The 24,212-nt window shown below is 35.4% G+C and overlaps 1 protein-coding gene across 4 annotated transcripts in view; it reads right to left on the reverse strand.

The window, feature by feature from the left end:
- Positions 1-24,212, reverse strand: part of Pgant2 (polypeptide N-acetylgalactosaminyltransferase 2) — a 220,540-nt gene that overhangs the window by 26,011 nt on the left and 170,317 nt on the right. For 3 of the 4 annotated variants that reach the window (XM_083109469.1, XM_083109466.1, XM_083109468.1), the window contains 2 exons: positions 18,289-18,464; positions 17,588-17,707 (listed from right to left, as the gene is read on the reverse strand). In XM_083109469.1, coding sequence (XP_082965595.1) covers positions 17,588-17,707; positions 18,289-18,359 — 191 coding nt within the window. In that variant the 5' untranslated portion in view covers positions 18,360-18,464. The remainder of the gene's footprint in view (positions 1-17,587; positions 17,708-18,288; positions 18,465-24,212) is intronic. The other variant, XM_083109467.1, reaches the window with a different exon arrangement.

The raw sequence follows: 24,212 nt of genomic DNA on the forward strand, positions 1-24,212 counted from the left end.
AACAAAAAAGTATATTAATAGATGTATAAAATTATCAAAAAAATATTAAAAATCTGGATACAACAGAAAACTTTGAAATTTATTTTCCGTACATGAAAGATAACTAAAGTCGAGAGTGCAGATGAAGAGGAGGAGGGAGAAAATCATGTTATAATCTCATAAAGGCTACGAGGATTATAATTCTTATAAAATGTGCGTTATCTAGTGTTATCTTTCGCGTCGCTTCCGATAAAAGTTCACGTCGGTTCCGCTTTCATCGTGGGAACGGAGAAATGGCGTGTGTTCTCGATTAATTACGTAAGCTCCTGAACCTGATGTACAATAATCGTCTATGATTATCGAGAGTTCAGAGAGCTTTCTCGCGCTAAATTAAAGAGTACCTAAGAGAAGAGACGGGAGAGAGAGAAACGGCGTTCTTATCTAATTGCACGAGGGAAAATGTCGGACTCGCGCAAGGTTTAACAACCGCCGTGACGTATACAAATCGTCCGTGTTCAACGTGGATGAACGGCAATCGGCGATCTCGCGTGTCAGAAGTGCATTGAGGACGAATAACAGTTTGTTCGATCTAATTTTATGAAAACTTTCACCGGCCATCTTTACGCGAGATGCATCTTTTCTAAAAAGTTACCTGAATATATTTTAACAAAAAAAGTTAAATGACACTCACACGCATTGATAAAATTAATAGCAATAATTTTCATATATTTATAATTAATTGTTAAGAAGATAGATTTAAAGACGCGATCAATGTATATAAGGTCTTTATCTTATAATTATGTGCAAGAGGAACAATGTGGATGTTAAATGAGAACAGAAATAGATATCCACGATAAGCAAGAAGGTTGGTGCGAATATCGTACGATGAGAAAAGAAGTTTATATCGCGATTCGCGATATAAATTTCCGACCGATAGTTTACAAGGCGGCCGCGGCTTAAATTACATTAATCTTGTAAGTCGAAAACTTTTCTCAATTATAACTTCGTCAACGTAAAGAATGGCGCAATCGCGCCGCGGTTGCTGAATCGGCATTTCGAGTTGCGAGACGCGGGCCACGAAATTTATTCAAAGCGGTCGGCAAGAAGCGCGTTTAGCGATTCTTAATGCGAAACAAAGTGCCCCGTGCGCCAGAAATTGTCCATTTTCCAAGCAAGCTCCGACTCGACCGGATCTAAGGATTACCATGCGGGAAGACGAGGGAATAATTGAGCCGCGTAATCTTTTCTTGTAGGTTTTTTATGGTAGCACGATGCTCCCTCCGGAGAAAATTAAAGTCGCGGCAAAGAGGGAAAAGGTGGATAGTATATCAAAGAGACAGAGACTGGGAGAAAGAGCGAGAGAATATATGTTACACATTTACAAGATTATGTATATATTATACATTTATTATACATTTATTAACGTATTCAACATATTAATATACTATTGATGAAGCATAAAGATATATATTTTTAATAGGATGGTGACATCTTTATATAGGATTTTAAATAATATATCTTGATATTTTAATAATCTAGACAAGCTGCACATGTAGAAAAAAATATTAAGCGTATAAAATATGTACGATAAAATTTTTCTGCACGAAAAATATTCTTTGCTCTCAAATAAATTTGACTTTAGAAATAAAAATATTTTTTAATCGGTTTTCTCCAATTGCGAAGATTTATTATCCACAATTAGTAAATTGCCCTTTTTCTTTTTTATTTTTGATATTCGTAATTCTCTCTTTTCTCGGTAAAAACTGATATGAAAATTCTGCAACTCTCAAGCGAATGACAGCAAATCAAATGGCGGGTTAATTATTAATATCGGCAAAGTCATTACCGCGCGCGAAGAGTGAACTATCGGCACAGGAAAGTAATTTCTCGCATAATTCTGAGAAGGGGTATTAATTGGACCGCATAATCGTTTTGCGCCACTTTCACTCTAGTGTCGTGCACTTTCACGAAAGAATGCCGATAGAAACGAAAGGAAGATCGATGTCATCCCCATCTTTATCTCTCTCTTTATTTTGAGCCGAGATAAAAAAAAGTGGAAAACGCGGAAGGGAAAGGGTGGCGAGCTTCGAAAAAAAGGCGGTGGTTATAACATGAAGTAGCAGCTGCGCGCGTTTAAGTATTCACACGACCGTCCCCCATCGGCGCGAGGTGAGCGCGGCGGATAAAAAAAAAAGAAGGTCGAAAAAACGACGGGCAACTTTTTGATTTTAAAAGTGGTTTATGTATTATTCAGCAGAAACCAAACTGTAGCGTCGAGCGATCCACTCGATCCAGAGAAAGAAAGAGGCGGTTGTTTTACGGACGGAGAGAAGAGAGAAAAAAAAAAGGGATTAAAGCACCGCGCGCCCTAGAAAATCGCCCCGCACGAGCGATTAATTAGCGCTAATTGAGTATGCCGAAAATGAGTCAAGGACTTTTTCTGCACGGAATCGGTAACCCTGAATAAAGAAGATCGCGCCGTCATGGCTTCGATAATTATCGCGGCGAAAGTGCGATTTAAAGTTCCTCTACTGCGATTTCATTGGAAATTACCGATTCACCGAGGACTGCACTTTAATCTTTCGAGTTGTAAGTTTAACGACACAAATCGAGGAATTTCTACCTACGACCATTAGCGAGAAAGTGGCGAAAAGAACGTTTCAATATCCTCTTAACGGTTTTATAAAACGATTTTATAATTAATATTTTTTATGATTTTATTATATATCTCTTAAATTTGCAATAATTTATAAGTTTAATAGATATCGTCGACTTATTAGTAAAATTTTAATAATTAATTTTTAGTAAGATGTTAATTTTCTTTTAATTTTCCTTTTAACAAATTAATATTTTTTATTAGTATTTAGAATGATAGTCGAAATAATAGATTTGGGACAATCAGATTTAAGATTGCATAAATTCAAAAGGAAAACATAAACTGTGTGCATAAGAAAATATTGTAATATATACTAAAATGAACTTTGTAATAATGAGAATATTGAAAAAGGATAGTTTTATAATTTGGGGGTATATATCTTTGTTACGACATTTCTAATTGGCGATGTTTCTTTACAGTGAATTACTTAATGTAAAAGAGACAGAAATATTCTTTATTTTTAAGGCTATCCTTTCCAATTTGTGTAACCGCAAACTATCTGTAATTTGTTAGCTAGAAAAAATAACTATTCTCTCTCTCATTTCAGTGTATTGTGTAGTTTAATAATGTCAAACGAGTCTACGACATCTGATGATGTGATTTTTTATGTTATTCTATAAAAAGTATTCATTATCGCGCTTTTAGAGGATAATTTCCGGAAATCATGATTTTCAATCAACAAACCAAAACTGAAAAAACTCATTGCAAAAGAATATAACGTTCGATAACATGTGGAAAAAGATCGTAATAAAATCATGATGCACAAAAAAAGAGACAGAAAGAGGAAGATAAAATGCGACAAACACAAAAAGATTTAATGGATTCATTAAATAACGACATTTCCGATTAAGACAAAAATGAATGCAGAATCTACATTCGTAGAATCTTCTTAAAATATCGTTGGAATATCAGCATCGAAATCAGCTCCGAAACATTCCATAATATATTATACGTACATACATCCCACGAGAGTCACGAAATCAGAAGACAAAGTTAATTCCAATCTATTTCCATCACGTGAAAAATACACGCGGCAGCTTCGTCGAAACAACGAAGAAGGATCGCATCGTTATTTGCATCAATAAGATGAACGAGCGTCCGTTTTCGCCCGTCCCACGCTATTTTAGATTACCTCTCGTAGATCAAATCGTGAAACTTCCCCGTCGGCTTTAATGGCCCGCGCGGGATTCCGGATCCCGAAGAAGGAGAAAGAGAAAGAGAGAGGAGACATTCTTCCGTGTCTCCATAGACGGTGGCTAACGGGAGAGAAACACAAGATTCACCACGCGCGCTCAGACAGGTGAGCTTCTTTCACCTGGACGCCTTAAAAAGTTGAATCGCGCACTTTCCCCGGGAGAACACGATCTCCATCGCGTTTCCTGTACATCTGTGGGAACGCATCCTCTCGCGGGAAAATGCTGTCTTGATCGCGTGGTCCAGAATTGAGAGGCCAGCGATCGATCATAATGATTGTTGCGAGAAGGAGAGGGGAGAAGGAGAGATGCATCATTAATTGCCGTATACGCTCGTTAAGATTCATGGCTGTGCAACTGGAATAATTGTCATGCGTATTACAAACCCGTTAAACACATTGTTACATATTGCACATGTAAATGCGCATGCGCCTCATTCAATTATAATAATAAATTAATTATAAATTAATAAGTAAATTTACATAACATTTTCATCTGAAATATTTTCTTGTAATACATTTTTATGAGCTATTGCTTATATGCATAGAGATAATCTATTGTTATATTTCTGTACATATATCATTAATAGTATTGAATTAAATAATACGTATTATTCTAAAAATATAGAAAATATCAAAGTATAAATGAAGTATAAATGTACTCTTTTCACGCTTAATCCTATCCCTTTTAAATTCTTCAGATGTAAAAGAGAAAGAACTTTCGCTGCGAATTCTTTCCAAATTTATAGTAGACGAGAAACCATCATTTCTTTGTCTTTATTTCGATCTCATTTAATTCTCCCTCTATTCTTTTATTCCTGTCTTATTCGATTCTCGTTTGATTAAAGTCTTGTCTCGATGTAATTTTTACACATTCTTTTACTACAGCTAGAACATCAGTATTGAAATCATTCATGTAATCCGATAATATCTTGAAAAAATTATGCGATATTTGTTAGATTAATATTTTAATCCATCGATCTTTTTTGTGTTTTACAATAATTATGATATTTGATAAAGCACGAAAATAATTTTAAGAACATAAAATTCTTCAAATAATTTCTCTTAAAGAACGTAAAATTTCTATAATTGTGTATCTATTTCCTATTGTGATGTATTAATTATATATTTACTAATAAATAATATACCACAATAATTATGCAAATATCGCATAATTTTTTCGGAATACTACCGAATTATGGATGTTTTCAGTGTGTGGTATATAATTAATTTACTAATATATAATTAATATACCACAATAGGAAACAGATATACGATTTAATTGTCCAATTAAGAGCGTTTGAGTCATCATATGAAGATACGACGAGAGAGGAGTAAAAGGAAGGAAGGAAGGAAGAAGAGTAAGACAGAGACTGGTGGTTTGATAGCAAGCTGAATCCGAAGACAAGTTAGTCTAAAAGAGGGTCTAGGATGCAAACAGATGTGCAAACAACTTAAATGGAAGGCAAACACAATTATCCTGCAGCAGTAACCGGAGATTAGTTTTCCAGGTGCAAACCAACGTGCCACGCACGTACGTAGCGTGCGCGCACATTTATTTTCGCCTGTAAACTAAGTAAGCGAGCTGTAAGGATGCGAGGCAAGAGGAGCGGCATTACAAACGCGTCTGGTCGGATCTCTCGTGATGAGAGCCGCATAATGTCGTTGTTCCTGTCGGGAAACTTCCTGCCAGGTGCGCGATAAACCTTCTAACGCGTTAGCGATGGAAAACTCACTTCCATACATCGTTATGTAACGCGTGAAATTCGGAAATGAATGAACAATGAAAAATTAGACGACTTCCTTTTTTTGTAGAAATAAATACAAAGAAAAAAGCTGAATAAAATTAATTTTAAATTAATTTAAAAAAAAAGACCACGTTCAAGATAATAACGTTGACAGAAGATGGAAGATGAAGGGAAACTCGCTTTCTTCTCTTTCATCTCGATTCGGTTTCGAGACAAGACAGGTGCCACATCGAAATTCCCTTTCTCGCAGGAAGGATATAACTATTTCCGCACCGGCGAGGGGAAACGCAAGGTCAATATAACAGATTTCCGGAGTTAAGCGGGCCACTAATTCCCTTTCTTTCTCTTTTCTTTCCTCTCGACGCGGCGATGTACCCTCCCTCATTCCGACTCGTAAGTTCCGGTCGGCACGCCGTCTATTTACGAGCGGCTTCCTAATTACCCGCAGTTTCCAACGTTAACAGCGAGTCCCGCGTAATAGCTGATTCCTTCATGCCGCGGCGGAGTTTTCTGGTTTAGCCCGATAAAGACGGCGGCAAGGAGGAAAACATCATTTATTTGCGTTTGACTGCATCGTTCGTTAATAATAGAAGAACGATATACTTTCAAGAAAGTATCAAACTTGTTATCTCATGTTAATTAGTAAGAAATATCACATAATATAGCACGTAAAGAAACATATCTTGTAAAAGATAGTGTTTTATATAGTATCTATGAGACTACTATACATATATTAATTTTAGAAATTATGTTATATATTTTCTTAAATACTGGGTCTCTGTATTTTTTCCTAGACAAGATATAAGTTCTAAGTAAAATAAATGCAAACTATTCGATAAGTGTCGTTCAATGAAATGTCGGAACAAGAAGATTTAGTAAGGGTCACGTATCTGTATACATATATTTACACGCCTCGGAGGTAGAAATTTCCATATTACGTGTAACGTAAAGATATATGACATAAAGAGGAATACTAGGATATCGCCCCGCATTTTTCATACAAAATATCACGCTACACACGGAATCGTAGACATTATGAAATGAGATTTTGAAAGTATTCTGGAGCCTGAAAAAGATGGTTACTTTTTCTCATGCTCATATCAAAAGAAGAAATATTTCTTTCATTCTTTCTGACGTTTCTTCTTCTCAAAGAAGCTACGCTTAAATTCACTTCGGAGATAAGATATACTGGTACAAGAGTCTTAGCAGAAACTATTTATATTTTATAAGATATGTAAAGTATTAATTTACTAGAAAAATATTCGTTTAATAAATAAGATAAATCGTATAAAATATGTATGTATAAATTTATACATGCACACATCTTTCTTTATTAATTTATGAATAAATTTTTTACTTCATATACATTGTGATGTTCTATGTTAACGTAAAATGAAGTCATATGCTGTGATGTTATATGCAATTTTTTTTTGTATCAGTGTTCCCAGTTAATTGTATCTACTTCGATTGAAATATAATAATTGGAGGTTTCCTTTTATAGGAAAATTGAAAACTATAAATTGGTTCTATAATTTAATTAGAAACCATCTATTAATACCGCAAATTATATAAAGATACAGGATGAGAATTATTCATTTTAAGTTAATATGATAGATACGCTTGGGCCGTGAATTCTCGGGGAAGTTACGAGATAAAATCAGTTCCCTAAATAAAATAAATGGCACGGTTATTATTGCAATATAAGAAAACTTCTACATTGCTGTGACTATTACGACATAGAAATGAATTTATACAGTGTTTATACAGGGAACTACCAGGAAGCCAGAAATATAAGGATACTTTTGGAATACTTTCAGTCGTATGATGACAGAATTAACTCTTGTACATGATGGAGAATATTTCTTAGAAACTATGAGACTCTTGTGAAAAGCAATTTCTCACCCAAAGAATATAATTAAATTATACTCTGACTTATCCTTATATGAAAAATTTGCACAAAAAAAGAATGATTCTTTTACAAGTCAATTACTGCAAATTAATTTTAACGCTTTTTTCTAGCACTATTAATTATTTTAAATTAAAAATATATACAAAGTATTTTTTCAAGATATGAAACATAAGATAAAGTATTTTTTCAAAATACGAAATATAAGAAAAATGAATATCAATTTATTAATTTAAACGTACAATTTTAAACCAGTTTTAAATTGTGACACACAAACATAGCCTAATATATCTGATCGATAAAATAATTAGATCAGAGAAAGTGAAAATTTTCATCGCGTTAACGTTTTTTTTTCTCTTTCTCTGGGAATCGTGATATGAAAAAATGACAGTTAAATAAAGATTTAGAAGCGTATACGATATTCAAGCAATATTATTCACAATGGCAATGAAAAACCATAGTTTTGTAATGTTAAATAATTTTGACACGGATGGAAAAAAACGTCCATAAGTTCAATAACAAATCCAGATTCCTGGTCGTACTCGCGAAAGTATTTTTAATACTCTTGGTCGGATTTTTCAATACTATCGCGACTGTCGCTCGCCGATCTCTGATATCACTTGATTTCACCGGAAGCGGAAGCGATTTCGTGCAAGATATTTTAAATAATTTTCATTGGCGCATTCGTCGGGGATTTATCGTGACAAAAATCACCGAATACGGAATGGGACAATGATAGTTTATCGCCGATGCTTGTTCCCAAATATATAGATACCTACACGTAAAAGGATCTTTAGCGAGCGCGACTCGTAAAAAGATTCACTCAGAGAGAACTTAGAGAGAACTCAGAGAGATAGTCGGCTGTTTATTGCCGCGATGGAATTAAGCCGCGACGGTTTGCTTACTTTTAAAAAGAAAACTATCATGAGGGCTCCTGCATCGAAGGGATATAACTCGGCGTCAGCAGGTGCAACGATAAAAAGAGACCGCGAAGAGAATTGTCCTCGAGTGTACTAAGGGACCTGTTTTTACCGGTAATAAAGTTTACGAGGGGGAGTTGAATCCATTATTCGAGTCTTTAGGAGTCTTTAGATAATTTCTCTTTCTCGATTATTTTTATTAACGGTTTGTCTAGCATTCGTCACTCGCGCGATTATCTGAAATAGGATTGGTTAGCAATTTCTCTTGCTCAAATGTTACATTTGTTATATTTTATTTTTAAAATATTTAAAAAGTTGGAAGTAATACTCATATTTATTAATATGATTTATATATATAATATATAATAAAATATATAATAAAATTCATTCTGATTTATACAAAAGACACATCGTTTGAATTAATTCAATTTTTAACTAGGATTTATTGTACATTTCTAAATCACAAGTTATCCCATAAAAATGATAAAAAAAAATAAATTTTCGTGTAGTTTATATCATCGCATATTATTATTATAGGAGCAAGGAACGAAATAAATCGACGGAATGTTTTGGCATATTCTGTCAACTGTGTAAAATTAGTAAATGACATCGGAATAAAGGGACATCGTCCGCGCCGTGTGACATCCTCCGATAAAAACTCTATCGAATTTATCGTCTGAGCGTGACAGTCACTGTATCGGACAGTTGTAACAGTCGTTGCGGAAGTCGTGCATCGAACTCCGCATTGTGGAAGGCGAATCAGCGCTGGAGAGTTTCCATGCCACGCCAATACCGTCACCGTACACCAAAGTGGTTATAGAATTTTTCAGCTGAAAAATTCGTTTATCCCGGATCCGCCTTATCTAAGAATAGGTCGTATAAGGCAACGTTTGCTACAATGGACTTTCTGAACTCGCGAAAAACAGCCAAACTTGAAATGGCGACTCATAGATGTCCGATATTCACGTAGATGTCCGCATATACACATATAAGTGCGTATAGATTTGTTTTGTTAAAATCGTTTTGTTTTAGCTTACCACAATGTTTATTTTTCGTGAGAAAAATAAACATTTATAAAATTACATGCAAAAATTGTAGATATGTATAGAAAATATTGTTATAGATATGTGTAAAATACTCCCACACAAAAATCATTGAAATCTACATATGCTTCTTTTTCTGATTTCGATTTTAGATCATGTATATCGATGCATATCGTTTCCTAGAAAGATGTGCTGTCCCTCTTTTTAGCAGTAAATTATAAATAATAGAAAAATTATATAAGAATTTATTTGATTTTTGTTCATCCCGCGCAAACAATTGCGTAAAAATCAACACGGTAACTCGAAGCGCGAGGAAAACGTACCCGGAAATAACATCGAAGTTTATGAAGCGGCCGGAACTTGGATGCAGCGGAATCTTGGAGCGAGCATCGCTTGAGAGTCGTTCGGAATCGCCATCGGAATTGTTTCTATCAGCGTCGATATCGCGAAACGAGCACTTTTCCGCGAACTCGGAATGACGACGGAAGTTTTTCGACTGAGAAATCAGTTTGTTCGCGATACCGCCTTATCGCGGAAAGAAACAGAGAGGATTCGTTTCGCTAACTTTGCTCCTACGAAAACACGGTGTGTTCTCGCACTCCCGCGAGCGAGACAAACGCTCGTTCCGGGATGAACGGAGTCTCGGCAACGCTTTTCCGTACCGTGTCGTACACCTACATTTACCGGGCGACGCGCTTATGTAAGTGCTGACGCAGTCGACGACGGTTCGCACGGCTAGATAAGGACGAAACTTCATTGTGTCAGCCAAGTGCATCGAACAAGATGGCATCTTTTGTCGTGGCTTTGAGAATCTCCACCTGACATGATTCGGCTTTCCACCCTGTATGGAGCTTTTCTCTTTTAGTGTTCGATGTTCGAAATTCGTTTCGCAAAATAGCGTTGTAATTTGCCGAGATAGCATCTTTAAAGTTGCGAAGATGTTAAAGTTGACTATACAGTGATAGCAGCGACGAATGATCAAATTTGTTCTACTGTTATATGATTTAGGAGAGAAAAGAAGAATAAAAAATGAGTGATAGTTATATTTAAAAAAGCTAAACGTTCCATGAATCTAATTTATGAGAAAAAAATCAAGATTGTTTCGCAGGTGGATAAAAAATATGAGCAAATTTTTATCTACGTAAAATTAATTAAAGCAATTTCGTTGATACGAGAATATCGGAGAGAATCAGATTCACATTGAGAAATTCGCTCGGGCACAGCCAACTATTGTGCTATTCAGGCAGATTAGGCAAGATGACATCTTTTGTCCTACCATCGACAATATCACGGTAACTCGATTCCGCTCGCTTCTTTCGGATAAAGGTTCTTGAGATTCTGCTGGACTTACTCGAATAATTTCAAATATACGGGCTTTATTCATGTGCAGTAACATAACCGATTGCTCCACAATGTTCTCGTTACGAGGAGAATTCTTGATTCATCATTTCTGCAAGCTTTCAGGAAACGTTTCCTAAACGTTGAATAATTGCAGTAGATCAAAATGCTTTATTTAGCAAATTAATTACTTTTTATTTACAAATATTTTTATATATTTTCTAAAACGATATTTCTTTATAAATATAAAACAAAAAAATATAAAATAAAAAAAATATTTCTCTATATAAATGATAATGCGTCGTGACAAACGAGTGAACATTCTCTACTTTAACGTGTCAATAGGAAGAATCTTTTGGGAAAGCGCTAGAGCTGTTACATAATATATACATATCACTGCGATCCACCCAACTGGGGATGTCGCAAACAGAGAAATTAAATATTTCTATGTCTGCAACGGACGAGACGAGGAGCGGATCGATAATGCAAGAGACATAAAACAGCCGGTGCGCAAAATGAGGACCGGAGAAACAGGGAACGGCGCCATACATCAAACCACTACGCATACCCCATACATCAAACGACAACGCATACCTAGCCCTAGAAGATCTCATAATAGAGTATAAAGCTACCCTTATTATAATTCATGAGGACATGTACCATGGCACATTCCAGGATTGACCGTATTATTAATCCATAAGAATAAGAGGAAACACGACGCATTGCTAGATTCTGCAGAACTACGTAACCAACGGTCCATCTCGTGTATTCCATAATTTATTGAATTTAAATAACACACAGGGATATAAACATCTTTTATAGAAATAAATTGCACGGAGGCAGAATTTCTGCTGAAATTGATTGCCCGTGTTATGTTAGATTTTATATCTCTTTAACATATTATAGACTATTTATGTTTTTTTAATTAGTCAAGTGATAAATTGAACCGAATTTTAAGACTCTCTTTTCATTTAATTTTACTTCATAAATAAATTTATAATAAATTAATTAAATTAATATTTACAAATTACAGTTAATAATAAGTTAAATTATATGCAGTCAAGTATATAAAAAAAACATTATATAAAAAATAAAAACTTTATATAAAAATTATAATCATTGTAACAGAGAGATTATACTATTAATATTATAAATTTAATATACCGAGATATTGAAATATGTGTGTATTATAAAATTTTTGTGAAATGATTTTTTTTTAATGAAAATGAGTAATATGTAAAATTTAAAAAATCATTTTTAGCTTTGATTTTTCTAAAAATGAAATATAATTTATAATTTTAGGTCTCTCTTTTCATTATTTAATTTTACTTTTTAATTTAATTAATTATAAATAAATTTACTATTATTAATTAAATTAATATTTACAAATGACAATTAATAATAAATTAAATTGTGTGCAATATAGAAACATGTAATACAAAGAGAGGAGATTATAGTATTAATATTATAAATAAATTATATGCCGAGATATGTATGTTATAAAACTTTGTGGAATAAATTTTATATTTTTAGAAGGATATGCGCGTAGCATCATGTTAATTATATTTTAATTATATATAAAAAGTATGTCATTGTAAATAATTAACAAAATTAGTATAAAAGGATTTTCTGGCTTTTTTGACAGAATAAATATGTAAAGTATTCGATTTTATTAAAAACAGAATCATTTTTATAATAATTTCTAAAATTATTGAGAGATTGATTATTTTCACGTTAAATATAATAGATCGCGCGTGTTTACGAAGTAGTAGCTGCAAGTGCATAGTCAGACGGTGCGAGTAGCGAAATCTTGTTACGTCAGACAGAAGAGATAGGCAGGCAAATAGATAGTTCTATCGCGCTACGAAACGGATCCGCAACCTCTCGCAACTATTTTTCTCCTATAATTTTTCTTCTGACATTTGTTATAGAGGTTGGTATCTTTGGCGTGATCATAATTCTTCACGTGACGGCATACACAACCCACACATCCAAATAAAGATTAAAAAATCTCGTGAAATATTGCGCTGTTTCTTAAAAAATAATATTTACAATTGTTCCTGCGCGTCCTAATCATATTCTTTTTTAACTTTACTTTAAATGAACTACTGATTTATACAGATAATATCGTTTTGTTTGGCGCGTATGATTTTCAAATTGTACTCTGTCGATTCTTATTTTTTTAGAGATTCTTCAAAGTTCAATCACATAATAGTAGATTTACATAATAGTAGATTTACATAATAGTAGATTTTTACATCACAAGCTTCTCCCAAGATCTTATCTCAACAATGTAAAGCGATATGTTTAATAAATGATATCGAGTATATCAAGCTTCTTATGCAACATGCAAATTTTGTATTATCGGTACGGATGAAAATGTATGATGAAAATATTAGAAGATAACTTTTCGATAACGAATAGCGTATTTACGAAACACTAGAATGTCTTTGTAAATTCGTATGTGCTCGACGGTTCAATGTTTGAACTTTGCTCAAATAGTCAAATATCATGTAACTCGTAGCGAAGAATGTGATAATTGAAGAGGATCGTGGGGAATCTTTTACAGTCGGGCATACATCTCTAATTGAAATTTTAAATGTCTTAATAAACGGTTTTTGCTGCAAAAAAAACGATGAAGTAGTTATCGAAATCTATTCATTGCAATCTCGTCCAATAGAAATCGTATAACATTTACATACTGATTCTAATATTGATTTGTCATATGCACAGACTTATCATTTAAAATATAATGTGCATATATACATATGTATTAATGTATATATTAAATTATATATGCATATATTTATTTGTTCATATATAATGTTATTTTCTTATATTTGTAAAAAAATAAAATGAATTATATTTGTTCCTAATCCTAAGCTAATATTTGTAAAATTCACGATTGACATACGAGTATTATATTCTCATCAGTTACCGTTCATGCAGCTTCAGATTCTCCTCGCTGTGATTCATGAGGCCGCAACTAAGAGAATTTTCGCGTCCATCAGAAATCAAGGCGATATCTCATACGTAGGAAGAAAATAAAACTTACATCACGCATCATATCCGATAACTCACGCGAGTCCAAGTTCGTTCCGAGAGCACGTTATATAAAATTAATGAAATGGACGTAAACCGATACGAATCTCCTTCCATTTTGAAGTGAAATTAATATCATCTTACGCGATATCACGTAATCGAGAAGCACATGAGAGCGAATATGTATATCAATAGTAAATCACGTTCATTCGCGCGTGGCTGACAGATTTCGCCGACACTATCATGTTTGTCCGCGTGAAATGCATGTTGCGGCTGCAGGCGAAAGACGGTTGCGAGACGCAGGAAATTAGATCATCTTGAATTGGGAGGTTGGTAGAGTAGTCTCTCGTTTCAGCGCCAAAAGAATCGAAGAAAGAGCAAAGCTGCACTATAAACTCGCCAATACAAGCTCTTCAAGATGAACAGGATATTGAGTGCTCGATATCAAAGCAATCATGACTACAAAAGCATCTATCTTTCGCAATTTCATATTAACCCTCAAATATATAAATTATTCCTTTTTCAATTCATACATTGAGAGAGAGAGAGAGAGAGAGAGAGAAAGAGAGGGGCAAAGATATATCATACATTTTTATAAATTTGAAAATATATATATATATATTATTTATAACATATGAAGAGACAATTATTTTCATATTAATTTAGGACAAATGTCACAACATAATTGATGTAAATAAAATTTGAATATCCATATTTATATAGAATAATTTAATCATAATAAGTATTAGTGACATTAATTATCTATTTATACATGATACTATATGTTGTAAAATGTACAATATTATTATAATATATTCAAATATATATTCAAATATTGGCGGTGTCAATAATGATTTAATTAATTATAGGATTGGGTTGCGCTTTGGTCTCTCTAATCGAAATATGTCAAATCTAAATAATAATATAATATTGAAATATAATTATTTTAAGTGCAATTATTCCTCTCTCTCTCTCTCTCTCTCTCTCTCTCAAATAGAAGAATATGATTATCATAAAATACCATTCCAATTATTTCATTCTTTTCGAACAGAGAGATTTGTTGTAAAAATTTGCGAAAAAATTATTTCCAAACAATTCCATTATCTCCAGATCGAGTAGATTCACACGATTGTTGCCAAGTTTTGCTACATTATACTTCGTCGACCATGCACAAACTGAAATTTCGAGCGAACGATACTCGCGTACGCTCGACGAAAGCGAGAGAGCACATTAAAGCAGCCCACGTTTTTATTAGCGGTATATTGAACGCGCAGGGCAACAAAAGCAGGCAATACCATTAAGCACAGGACCTCTAAACTTCGCAAACTCAATCCTATTGCTTTCCCAATTTCCGTCGTTTTGCTCCGCTTCTTCGCGGATTCAGGATTGAGAATCGGAGAACTCTTCCACGACCTTCGTCGTGAGAGTGAAAAGAGTCATCTTTTTTTTTCGCTCGAAATCGCGCGAAACTTTGTCCGACTTTGAATTCCTGCGCTTTCGCGTTCGCGAACGAGAATAGACGTACAAGAATTCATCTCGCGAAGAACGCAGCGAAGCACGTTTCCGGCGTCGATTTTTCTTGAAGTGGAATTTATAGCACGATCCGCAATATTTCTCCATCCATTCGCAGAGACATTTTTCAACATGTTTTATTTTTTCAAACAAATATATACGGAACCAATCTTGCCGCGAAGAAAAATGTCGATTTGCGATGAAGTGGATTCTTTATATTTTGCAATTTTTACATAAAGTTGCGTGAATAATGCAAAAAAAAAATGATATCAATCTTGGTGAAAATGTGATAATTATTGTAACGTTTCAGTCAAATTAAATAGTAAATAATTTAAAATATTAAAATAGAAAATTAAAATATTAAAATAGAAAATATATATAATGAATCATTATATATATATGTATGTGTACTAATCAATTACATATTAATCTAGATATTTATTGAATTTTATAAGACACTTCATTATAAAACGTAAAAAACTTGCATATGTAATCATATTATAATATCAATTAGATTTAATTAACGACAGTTTAATAAAGCACGTGCGGCAATGTGAAAATTAATGCATTCATCGAGGCGCAAAATAATACAAATAACATCGCTGATGTTAATTATCGATATATCTTGACAGTGCATATATCGCGAAAAGAGATGGCCGATTAATATTTATCCGAATGACAAACGATAGATTCTCGCGTGATTTCCAGCGCGATAAGAGATAACAACAGGTATCTTGAAACGACTATAATTTATATTACATAATCACAAGCATCATATACAGAGACTATAAATGTGGGAAGGTTTCGCGCGAGATTTCTCAGGGATGGACGTTTCGAACGACTAACACGCTTGACATGTAACAAGGATGTCAATGATCTATGTGTATCGATAAGAATTTATGACCGCGGCTTTATCGCTTTTCTTGGGAGCAAACTCGAACTCTTCAACGGTCTGAACGTATTGGAACTTTATGCCGCCTTTGAATCTTTCATGATGTAAAAAGGCGTTGTCGGACAGCGTACGAGGATAGATTGCGACTAGGTGGGTCAAGTGGATTTTCGCTAGATGTGGGATCTCGTGATTCTACGGTGCGAAGAAATTGCCAATTACAATTTTATTGAGTCCGCAAGATCTTTTCGCGTTATTACTTTATTCATTAATTTTATACGTTATCTGTATTTATATTTTTTTTCGCAATGTTAAAAAATCAAATTAAAGTTTTCAAATTTGAAATTTGATCAAATTATCGAGCTTCAATATTTCGCGGTACATTCGCAGCGCATCATTATCTTTTTTTAATGAAGCTATGACAGGTGAAACAGATTGAGGTTGAATTACTTTCCGCAAGAAATTACTGAAGATATCCGGCAACGGAAATGGATTCCTTCCATCTTACTTTGATCGTGTACACGTTAACGAGAAAACGTATGAGGTCTTCGACATCTTTTAAAAATTATGATCAATAGATATAGATATCAATAGATAATAAGATATATCAAGAAACCGTGTACGGTAATCAATCATTTGTCAGATTAATTGGATAAGAGTTCTCTTCTATAGATAATTGCATATGATTACCTTATTTTACTTTTTTACAGGTGAGAGGAAATATATATTGCTCTATACGATATTCACGAGTTCTCATCGTTCTTCTTCGGCAAAGTAACTGTCACTTGACGGTTTGAATGTAACATGGTTTATCATGATACTGCATGAATTTCCAACGATACGGCCGCGATCTTGCTGATCGTTTCCAAGGAATAATATCCGCCGAGAGAATCACGTAGCTGTCAATAGTAATATATAAACGAATTGACAGGCCAATTTCTGTGTCCTCTTTCATATGTTCTCGTCGTCTTCTCACTTATCTCAAAGTACTTGTCTCGCGAGAGGATTGTCAGACGGTAAATCGTGTTCAATAATTGTACGGGTCGATACATTATTTAAAGACACTTCGAGAAACTTGTCTAGCTACCGTCTACTTGTTCTGGAGAATTTATTCCACGAGACAATTTTGTGACTGTAAGCGATCGAGACATATCTTCCGACTTTCTCAATCGACGAGGCAAGTGGAATAAATATTGCAGAGCGGAATGTATCATGTGTCTTGCGGATTTCTTACAATTCCGAAGGATGAGAAAAACATATAATACATCGATCATCTTATGAAGCTCATTTTAGACATTAGTATATATATTACATATATAACAGCGTAATATATTGGCAAATGTTATGTAACAAGTTACTTACATGGCGCTGCGAGTATCGGGTATGTCACGATTGCTCGGAAGACCGTCGGAGGCTTCCTGATTGAATTTATTCCTCGCGTATGGATCCTCGCCTGCGCGCAGACCCCCTCTCGAGACGTACCTGTTGCGCAAAGAAAATTATCGCTACACTATATCTCGTCGTTATTCCTTCGCGCGTTTCAAATCTCGATGTCAACCTGGAATACACGGAGTTGACTTGTATTCGTATTGGAACGCAAAAAACACACGCAGCGTCTATCGTAACGTGATTATAACGGCACCTCGGGACCGTTATAATTGCAGGATAACAACGCCGACGAATGACGTTAAGAGAATGAGACATTCCAACGCGTAATGTGCGGTGGGCAATAATGCAGAAATGTCGCTAGAATGAGAAGCTGCGCGATGAGATGCAATTCCTAGTGGAACTCGGTGGAAAGTTAATGCAAGGACGGAGCTCTCGAAGATAATAGATTCTTGCGCCGAACGTGCGAAATAATTAATAACGCCGAGATGTGCCAACTCTCGGAACTCAAGTCAGGAGTCAAGTCGCGCCGCCAACTGGATTAATATTGCATTCTCGTGCGCCTTTGAAATGCTTATGAAGACGTAGCACGGTAACGAAAATATGCCCGCGAAGTGGATAAAGTTCGAAGTGTATCCCGTTAAGCTGATTATCGCGAGGGAAGATCGTCGACTCACCCCTGTTCGTCGAAGTAATTCCACGTCACTCTCGGATCCGGGGTCGGTGCTGGCAGGAGCTCGGATGACATTACAATGGCCGTGCCATCCGGATCCACGTAGCCGCCGGAATTCCCGCCAGCGGAGAGCGCCAGGGACGCGGGCTCTTTCAGTCGTAAAGCCCTGTTTTCATTCTGCTAATAGAAAGAAAGAGAGAGGAAAGTAAATTTTCGATCAGAATTATGTCATGATAACTTATCGCATTTCAATTAAACTAGACATTGTAACAATCGCAAATACTTTTTTTGTATTTTATGATATTTTAAAGCTCCCGATAAGTCATAACTGTGATACGAATTCGATAAATTACATGATCAAGCGCATCTCTAATTTATTAAATAATAAATGTTTATTGTCGTTCAATTTTCCATTAGAATTAAATCATTAGAATTTGTCGCATCTCGATTAAATTAGATAGATATCGTAACAATACTTTTGTACTTTACGATATTTTAAAGTTCCCGACAAATCATAACTATAATACGAATTCGGCAAATTCATCCATCACGAAAATTCATACATCATGATCGAACGCATCTCCCAATTTATTAGACAATAATAAATATTTGTTGATAATAAATATTTGTTGTCGTTCAATAAATTAATTTTATTAATTTAGGGGACTCTGTGCGCGTTTGAAACCGTACTATGTAGACATACGTTCAAATAACGAAATATAGTATCTCGCGCTGATATAACACAGTTACTGTGTATCTCCGTTCCCCGTTCAACACCGCCATGCCATCCAAGCAATTTCCCGGGATCGACAGGATGGTCTTGGTCCTTTGTAACACGACGACTGCCGTCTCCCCGAGCACTTGGCTTCGGCATAGGAGTCAATTGTAAGGCAAAGACGGTCCGCTCTCCGTACTGACACATCATCGATATACGCCGTATTGATTTCGAATCGCTGGCGAAGGTTCTCTTCGTATCGCTGCTGCATTGTACCTTTGCCGGGGGATACATTGTGCCGTATGTAGGTCCATATGTAGGTCATCGAGTCTTGCTCATTAGATTTCTTCGATCCTCGTGATGGTGCGGCATTTTCGAAGATGACAGCAGAGATCTTTTAGCGGGCACACGACCCCGATACGATTCGCCGCCTTACGTGGTTGAACTTAAAATCGCCCTTATTTGCGCGAGAGGAAAACGCAAATGTAGCAATTACCTTCGATAATCACGCGCGATTTAACGATAAATCGAAACATGTTAAATATTTAAGTAAAGAATTTATGTAGTTGATTCGCTCAGTTTATTCAAACAAGTTCATTCTTATCAACATAATTAATATGTATTAATCAATATTAATTAATTTCAAATGAAAAAATATTAATATAATATCCTCCTTCTCTCTGAATTCATATGGGATAATACTTTAAATAAATCTCTGATGTAAATGATATATTAATAATTGATTTGTGTAATTACATTCTAAAAATAGAATTACGAGATCGACGATATAGAATTTAGTTAGCGGATTATTCTACTTTTGAAGTATCAAACAGCAGAAAGTACACAGCCATCGATTGTCGATGGAAAAACGGTAGTAAACGCTCTAAAACCTATGCAAAGAGTAAATGGCGATAAGTGCAGCGGAGCCATTAATGCGTCGCATTGTACGCCGAAGCGGGCAAGCGATCGTTAGTTTCACCGCAAATTCTTCTTCGAACCATCTCTCCCTTCCTCCCCTCATCCCTCTTCCCCAACTACTACGATTCGAATGCCAGTATTTTCCGCGGAAGGCATGGATCGTTAAGCTTATAGCGTCGATCTCACGCGCGAAAACGTCCGATAAAAGAACGCGAATCGAGCGGGGGAGTATAAAATGGGGCGGATGAAGGAAATGCGCCGGGAAAGGGGATGATGAGGGAGGACATGTAGAGAAAGCGCAAAAAACCGTTGATGAAATATTAATTCACGGATTACGGACCGAATTAAACCGGAAACGCAGCCCGGACGGCACAGCCGCAGCCCGCGGCAAGCTGTTGCATCCGGTTTCATCGGCGGCGATGTCGCCACGTGATGCCGCGAACACCCGCGTTGCCGTATAAAACTCGATAAAGTGCCCTCGATACGATCAGTCACCGAGGGGTCGTTGAAAGCAAAAGTGGTGTGTGAATCAATATTTTTATTGTTTTAACCCGCTTCTCTCTCTCTTTCCCTTCTTCCCTCCAATCTTTCGTCATGTGCTATAGTAATCTAGTGTGTCGGATATCTCTTCAATCGTCTATTCGCAAAAATAATTTTGTAAACAAAGAACTTTGCAACACACTTAGTCGTAGTCAAATACAGATTATTAACGTGTAATTTCATTTTACATTCACAGCGTGTAATTATGCCGTGTCTCAGATCGGAATTGACAATTTCACGCCCGTGACATATTGGCAATATTAGCACGCTGCCAGTAATATCGGTTTCCGGCTTCTCGTATTGGATTCCGGTGAAGGCAATCTAATAACGTCGTGTTACAGGTTTAACTGTGCGTGTAACTGCGATACTGTTGGACGCAAGACGTCGCATAGAGAGATGGTCCGTTTAACGTCTTCGGTTAGGAAACTCTCGTCCGGCAATCAGAGAAGTCACGATGTGAAGTGCATCCCTTTTATCACACACAACTTGTGTAATAGAACGACAATCGTAATACAGTGTAATCCTGTGTGTAATTACATATTTTATGTATGTGCAAAATTAAATTAATTAATTAATATTCATCATCTTATTTAAATAATTAAAAGCAGGATCATAAAAGCAAGATCATAGTGACATCCCCAGGGTTTTTCATTGTATGTAAGCAGAAAGAACAAGACAATACGATGACTATTCTCACGATATTTCTTATACCACGTTTATATATTACACGAAAATAACGGTCGACACCTTATGATATATCGGGACACACATATCGATTATATCAACCGTGAACTAAATCGACCGTTCCGTAAATTGCGAAAAAATGTACCGTAATCTTTCACCGAGACTGTTTTATTGTGCATATTCCGGGGGCAAATTTGTCTTCCGTTGGTTTTACGAGCGCAAGCGCGTCGTCGAAATATTTCTTTTTGCGCGACACACGTGATTCCCATAAAATTCATTGCATATGCGCCGATGCAATGATACGCCGGAAGTGCCTTCTGACGAATGCATAGGATGCTCGGACAATAATCGCGCGCAGAGATCGCACGTTTGTTTGCAACGAAATCACGGCGGAAGTGCAAAAAGAGACATTGAAGTGAATAATAAAAAAGAGAAAAAGGGAGGAAGGGAGAGATAAACAGAGCACGTCGGATCGGCAGGATTCGCGGGCCGCTGATGCAGCGGCGGATGTGATGCAGCTTCGAATAATGATTAGACTTTGATTTATGCTGTTTAACAGCATCACGCAATTATACATGTATCATCAGAATTGCATATAATTTAACGGTTTCTTACTCCTCCGTACATTTTCTCTCCGTGAAACGCGCGCGCGCTCTACACTTACATTCTCATTTTATTCGGTGAGGAAAGAAAACTCTTCGGGGAGATTAAGAAGAATTTAAAAGCTCTCGAGGAGAGCAACAAAAAGACACTTGCCTCTTCGTCCGCGTTAAAGAAACCAAGTTAAAACTTAGCCTGTTAGCATCCAATAATGCTATTTACGCGCGTAATCGCCGAACCTCGCGGACTCTGAAATTGTTGATCGACTTGCACGTCTATTTGCGCGAGCGTGCTTTAACTTTTCGCGCGAGATTAAGTATGCATTCGCGCCGGAGAGTACCTTGCTTCGCATTAATTTGTCATTGTCACGGCACTTTCCTGACTTCATCGCGATGCGCTTGGACGTAGTTCGCCGAAGTTATATTATTTCCGAGTTACTGATTAACGTCGATTCATCATGAAACGACACGTTCGCGCATTTCTGATGAGTTAATGATTATCGATCTAAAATCTCGTTATCCATATCGCACAGATTTTTTTTAATTCACCTTTTCGGCCAGTCTTCATCAAACTGTTTATATCTCCTCCGAATTATTCCGACAGCAGATTCAAGAATGAATTACGACAGCGTTATCGAAACGTTTTTCCATTATTATTGCTGATTATATAATATATCATTTTTTGAAATATCAAGCGTACAGAGATTTTAATATTTGAAGAATTATTTGCGCTGTGATTAGATGATAAATGAAGAATGACAGAGATTGATATATCACTGAGAGATTTGCCGCTCGCTTTTCCTCTTTTGTTATTGTTCACTGTTATTGTTACTGTTCTTCTGCGTGAGTGTAAATAATCAAAATTGATCGTAATATCATTAAGGTGCGTGATTTCATGATTATTATCAACGAAAATCGCATTATTAATGTGGTCATTGCCGCAAGCATGCGAATGCTGCAATGTAAGCGAGTTGCTGATGTATGTATTACTATTAGGACGCTTTGATATGGATATGTAAATTGATGAAAACCTCATGACGTCTCGAATGATGTATATTGCGTAAATATGAGAACGTAGAGAATTATTATTTACTTATAACTGTTCAATTAACTGCGAGATGTATGTGATATTTCAATTTAATTTTGCCATTGCTAGATGATTCGTTGTAATAATTATCACTTCAATATATAATATAGTGTAAATTATGTTAAAAATATATTTTATATATATATATATATATATATATATATATATATATATATATATAATAAAAAATTCTTATATCTTGAAGCTCTTCTAACTTATACATGTGATTTTTCAGAGTAACGAAAATATAAATGGCAAAGAAAGTGCAGTTGTAACAAACATAGGGGCGGTGTCGGCATTATAATGCAGATGGGATGACGTTTGACTGCATTTCTAATTGCAACGTGTCACTCTTTCATATCTGCCTGCCACGCGTTATATTCCCACTGTACATATAATATGTTAATTCTATGCCTCTTACCATCTATTCATATCGAAAAGCCAAAGTACCTCAAGACGGACTTTAAGCCTATCGAAGATCAAGCAAAAGAAGTCAAGAGATATTCCGTGACGTATCTCTGTGATCATTTTCTATTTGCAAGGAACAAGTCTATTATTCACGAGACAGCTTGTCAGATTCGCTTGTCCGATACATTTTATACTTTCAAGAAACATCTTAACTGATGCCGCCTCTTTTGTGTAAATCCTTACGAGCGCGACTTATTATTATGTAAGAGATGGGACGTTTTCTAGAATTATAAATAACGCAACGACTCATTCTGCGTTATCAAATAGAAAAAAAGATTATTTCGAAATTTTTAAAATCATATTTTTGAAATGTGCAATATTACATTGTTCAATATAGTTATGTATTATAAATTATATTATTGCTCATTTGACTGTAAAATTAAATTCGTTATGATATAATTTATGTTTTCATAATATTACCGAATCATTAAGCCGAGATTTTATTAGTCTATTTTATATAAATAAATAATTCTGTGCATTATTATTTCCAAATTTTTTCAAGATGGGGAAAATATATTAGACCATTTATTCAATAGATCCAGCAATAGATACAACATTTGTGTATTTATTTTATTTTTGCATGAGAAAAATAAAACTGATAACAAGTAGATTTGAAAAAGGAGTGAGAAACTGTCTACTTGTCATCTACGTAAAAATATGAACTGCACAGGAATTCCCACACAGGGTGACTGTTTCATCTTTCTTATATATTCTGTCGTAATTTTGTAGGGGGCATTGAATTTTCTATGATTTCCATCTCCAGCGAAGCTTCGGCAGGAATTTCGAGTCGACGGAGTCGAAGAGAAGGACAGGAAGGGCGGGAGGGGAACGACAGGGGAAACGGGAATACACGCGGCAGGGAACACCGGACCTGTCCGATATGTTTTCGCTGAGTTATGAGTAGATTTGCATATAGA

This window comes from Camponotus vicinus, unplaced genomic scaffold, assembly GCF_025532165.1.
Source record: "Camponotus vicinus isolate PSW18456_S1 unplaced genomic scaffold, iyCamVici1.0 SCAF_9, whole genome shotgun sequence".
In the NCBI taxonomy this organism is placed as follows: domain Eukaryota; kingdom Metazoa; phylum Arthropoda; class Insecta; order Hymenoptera; family Formicidae; genus Camponotus; species Camponotus vicinus.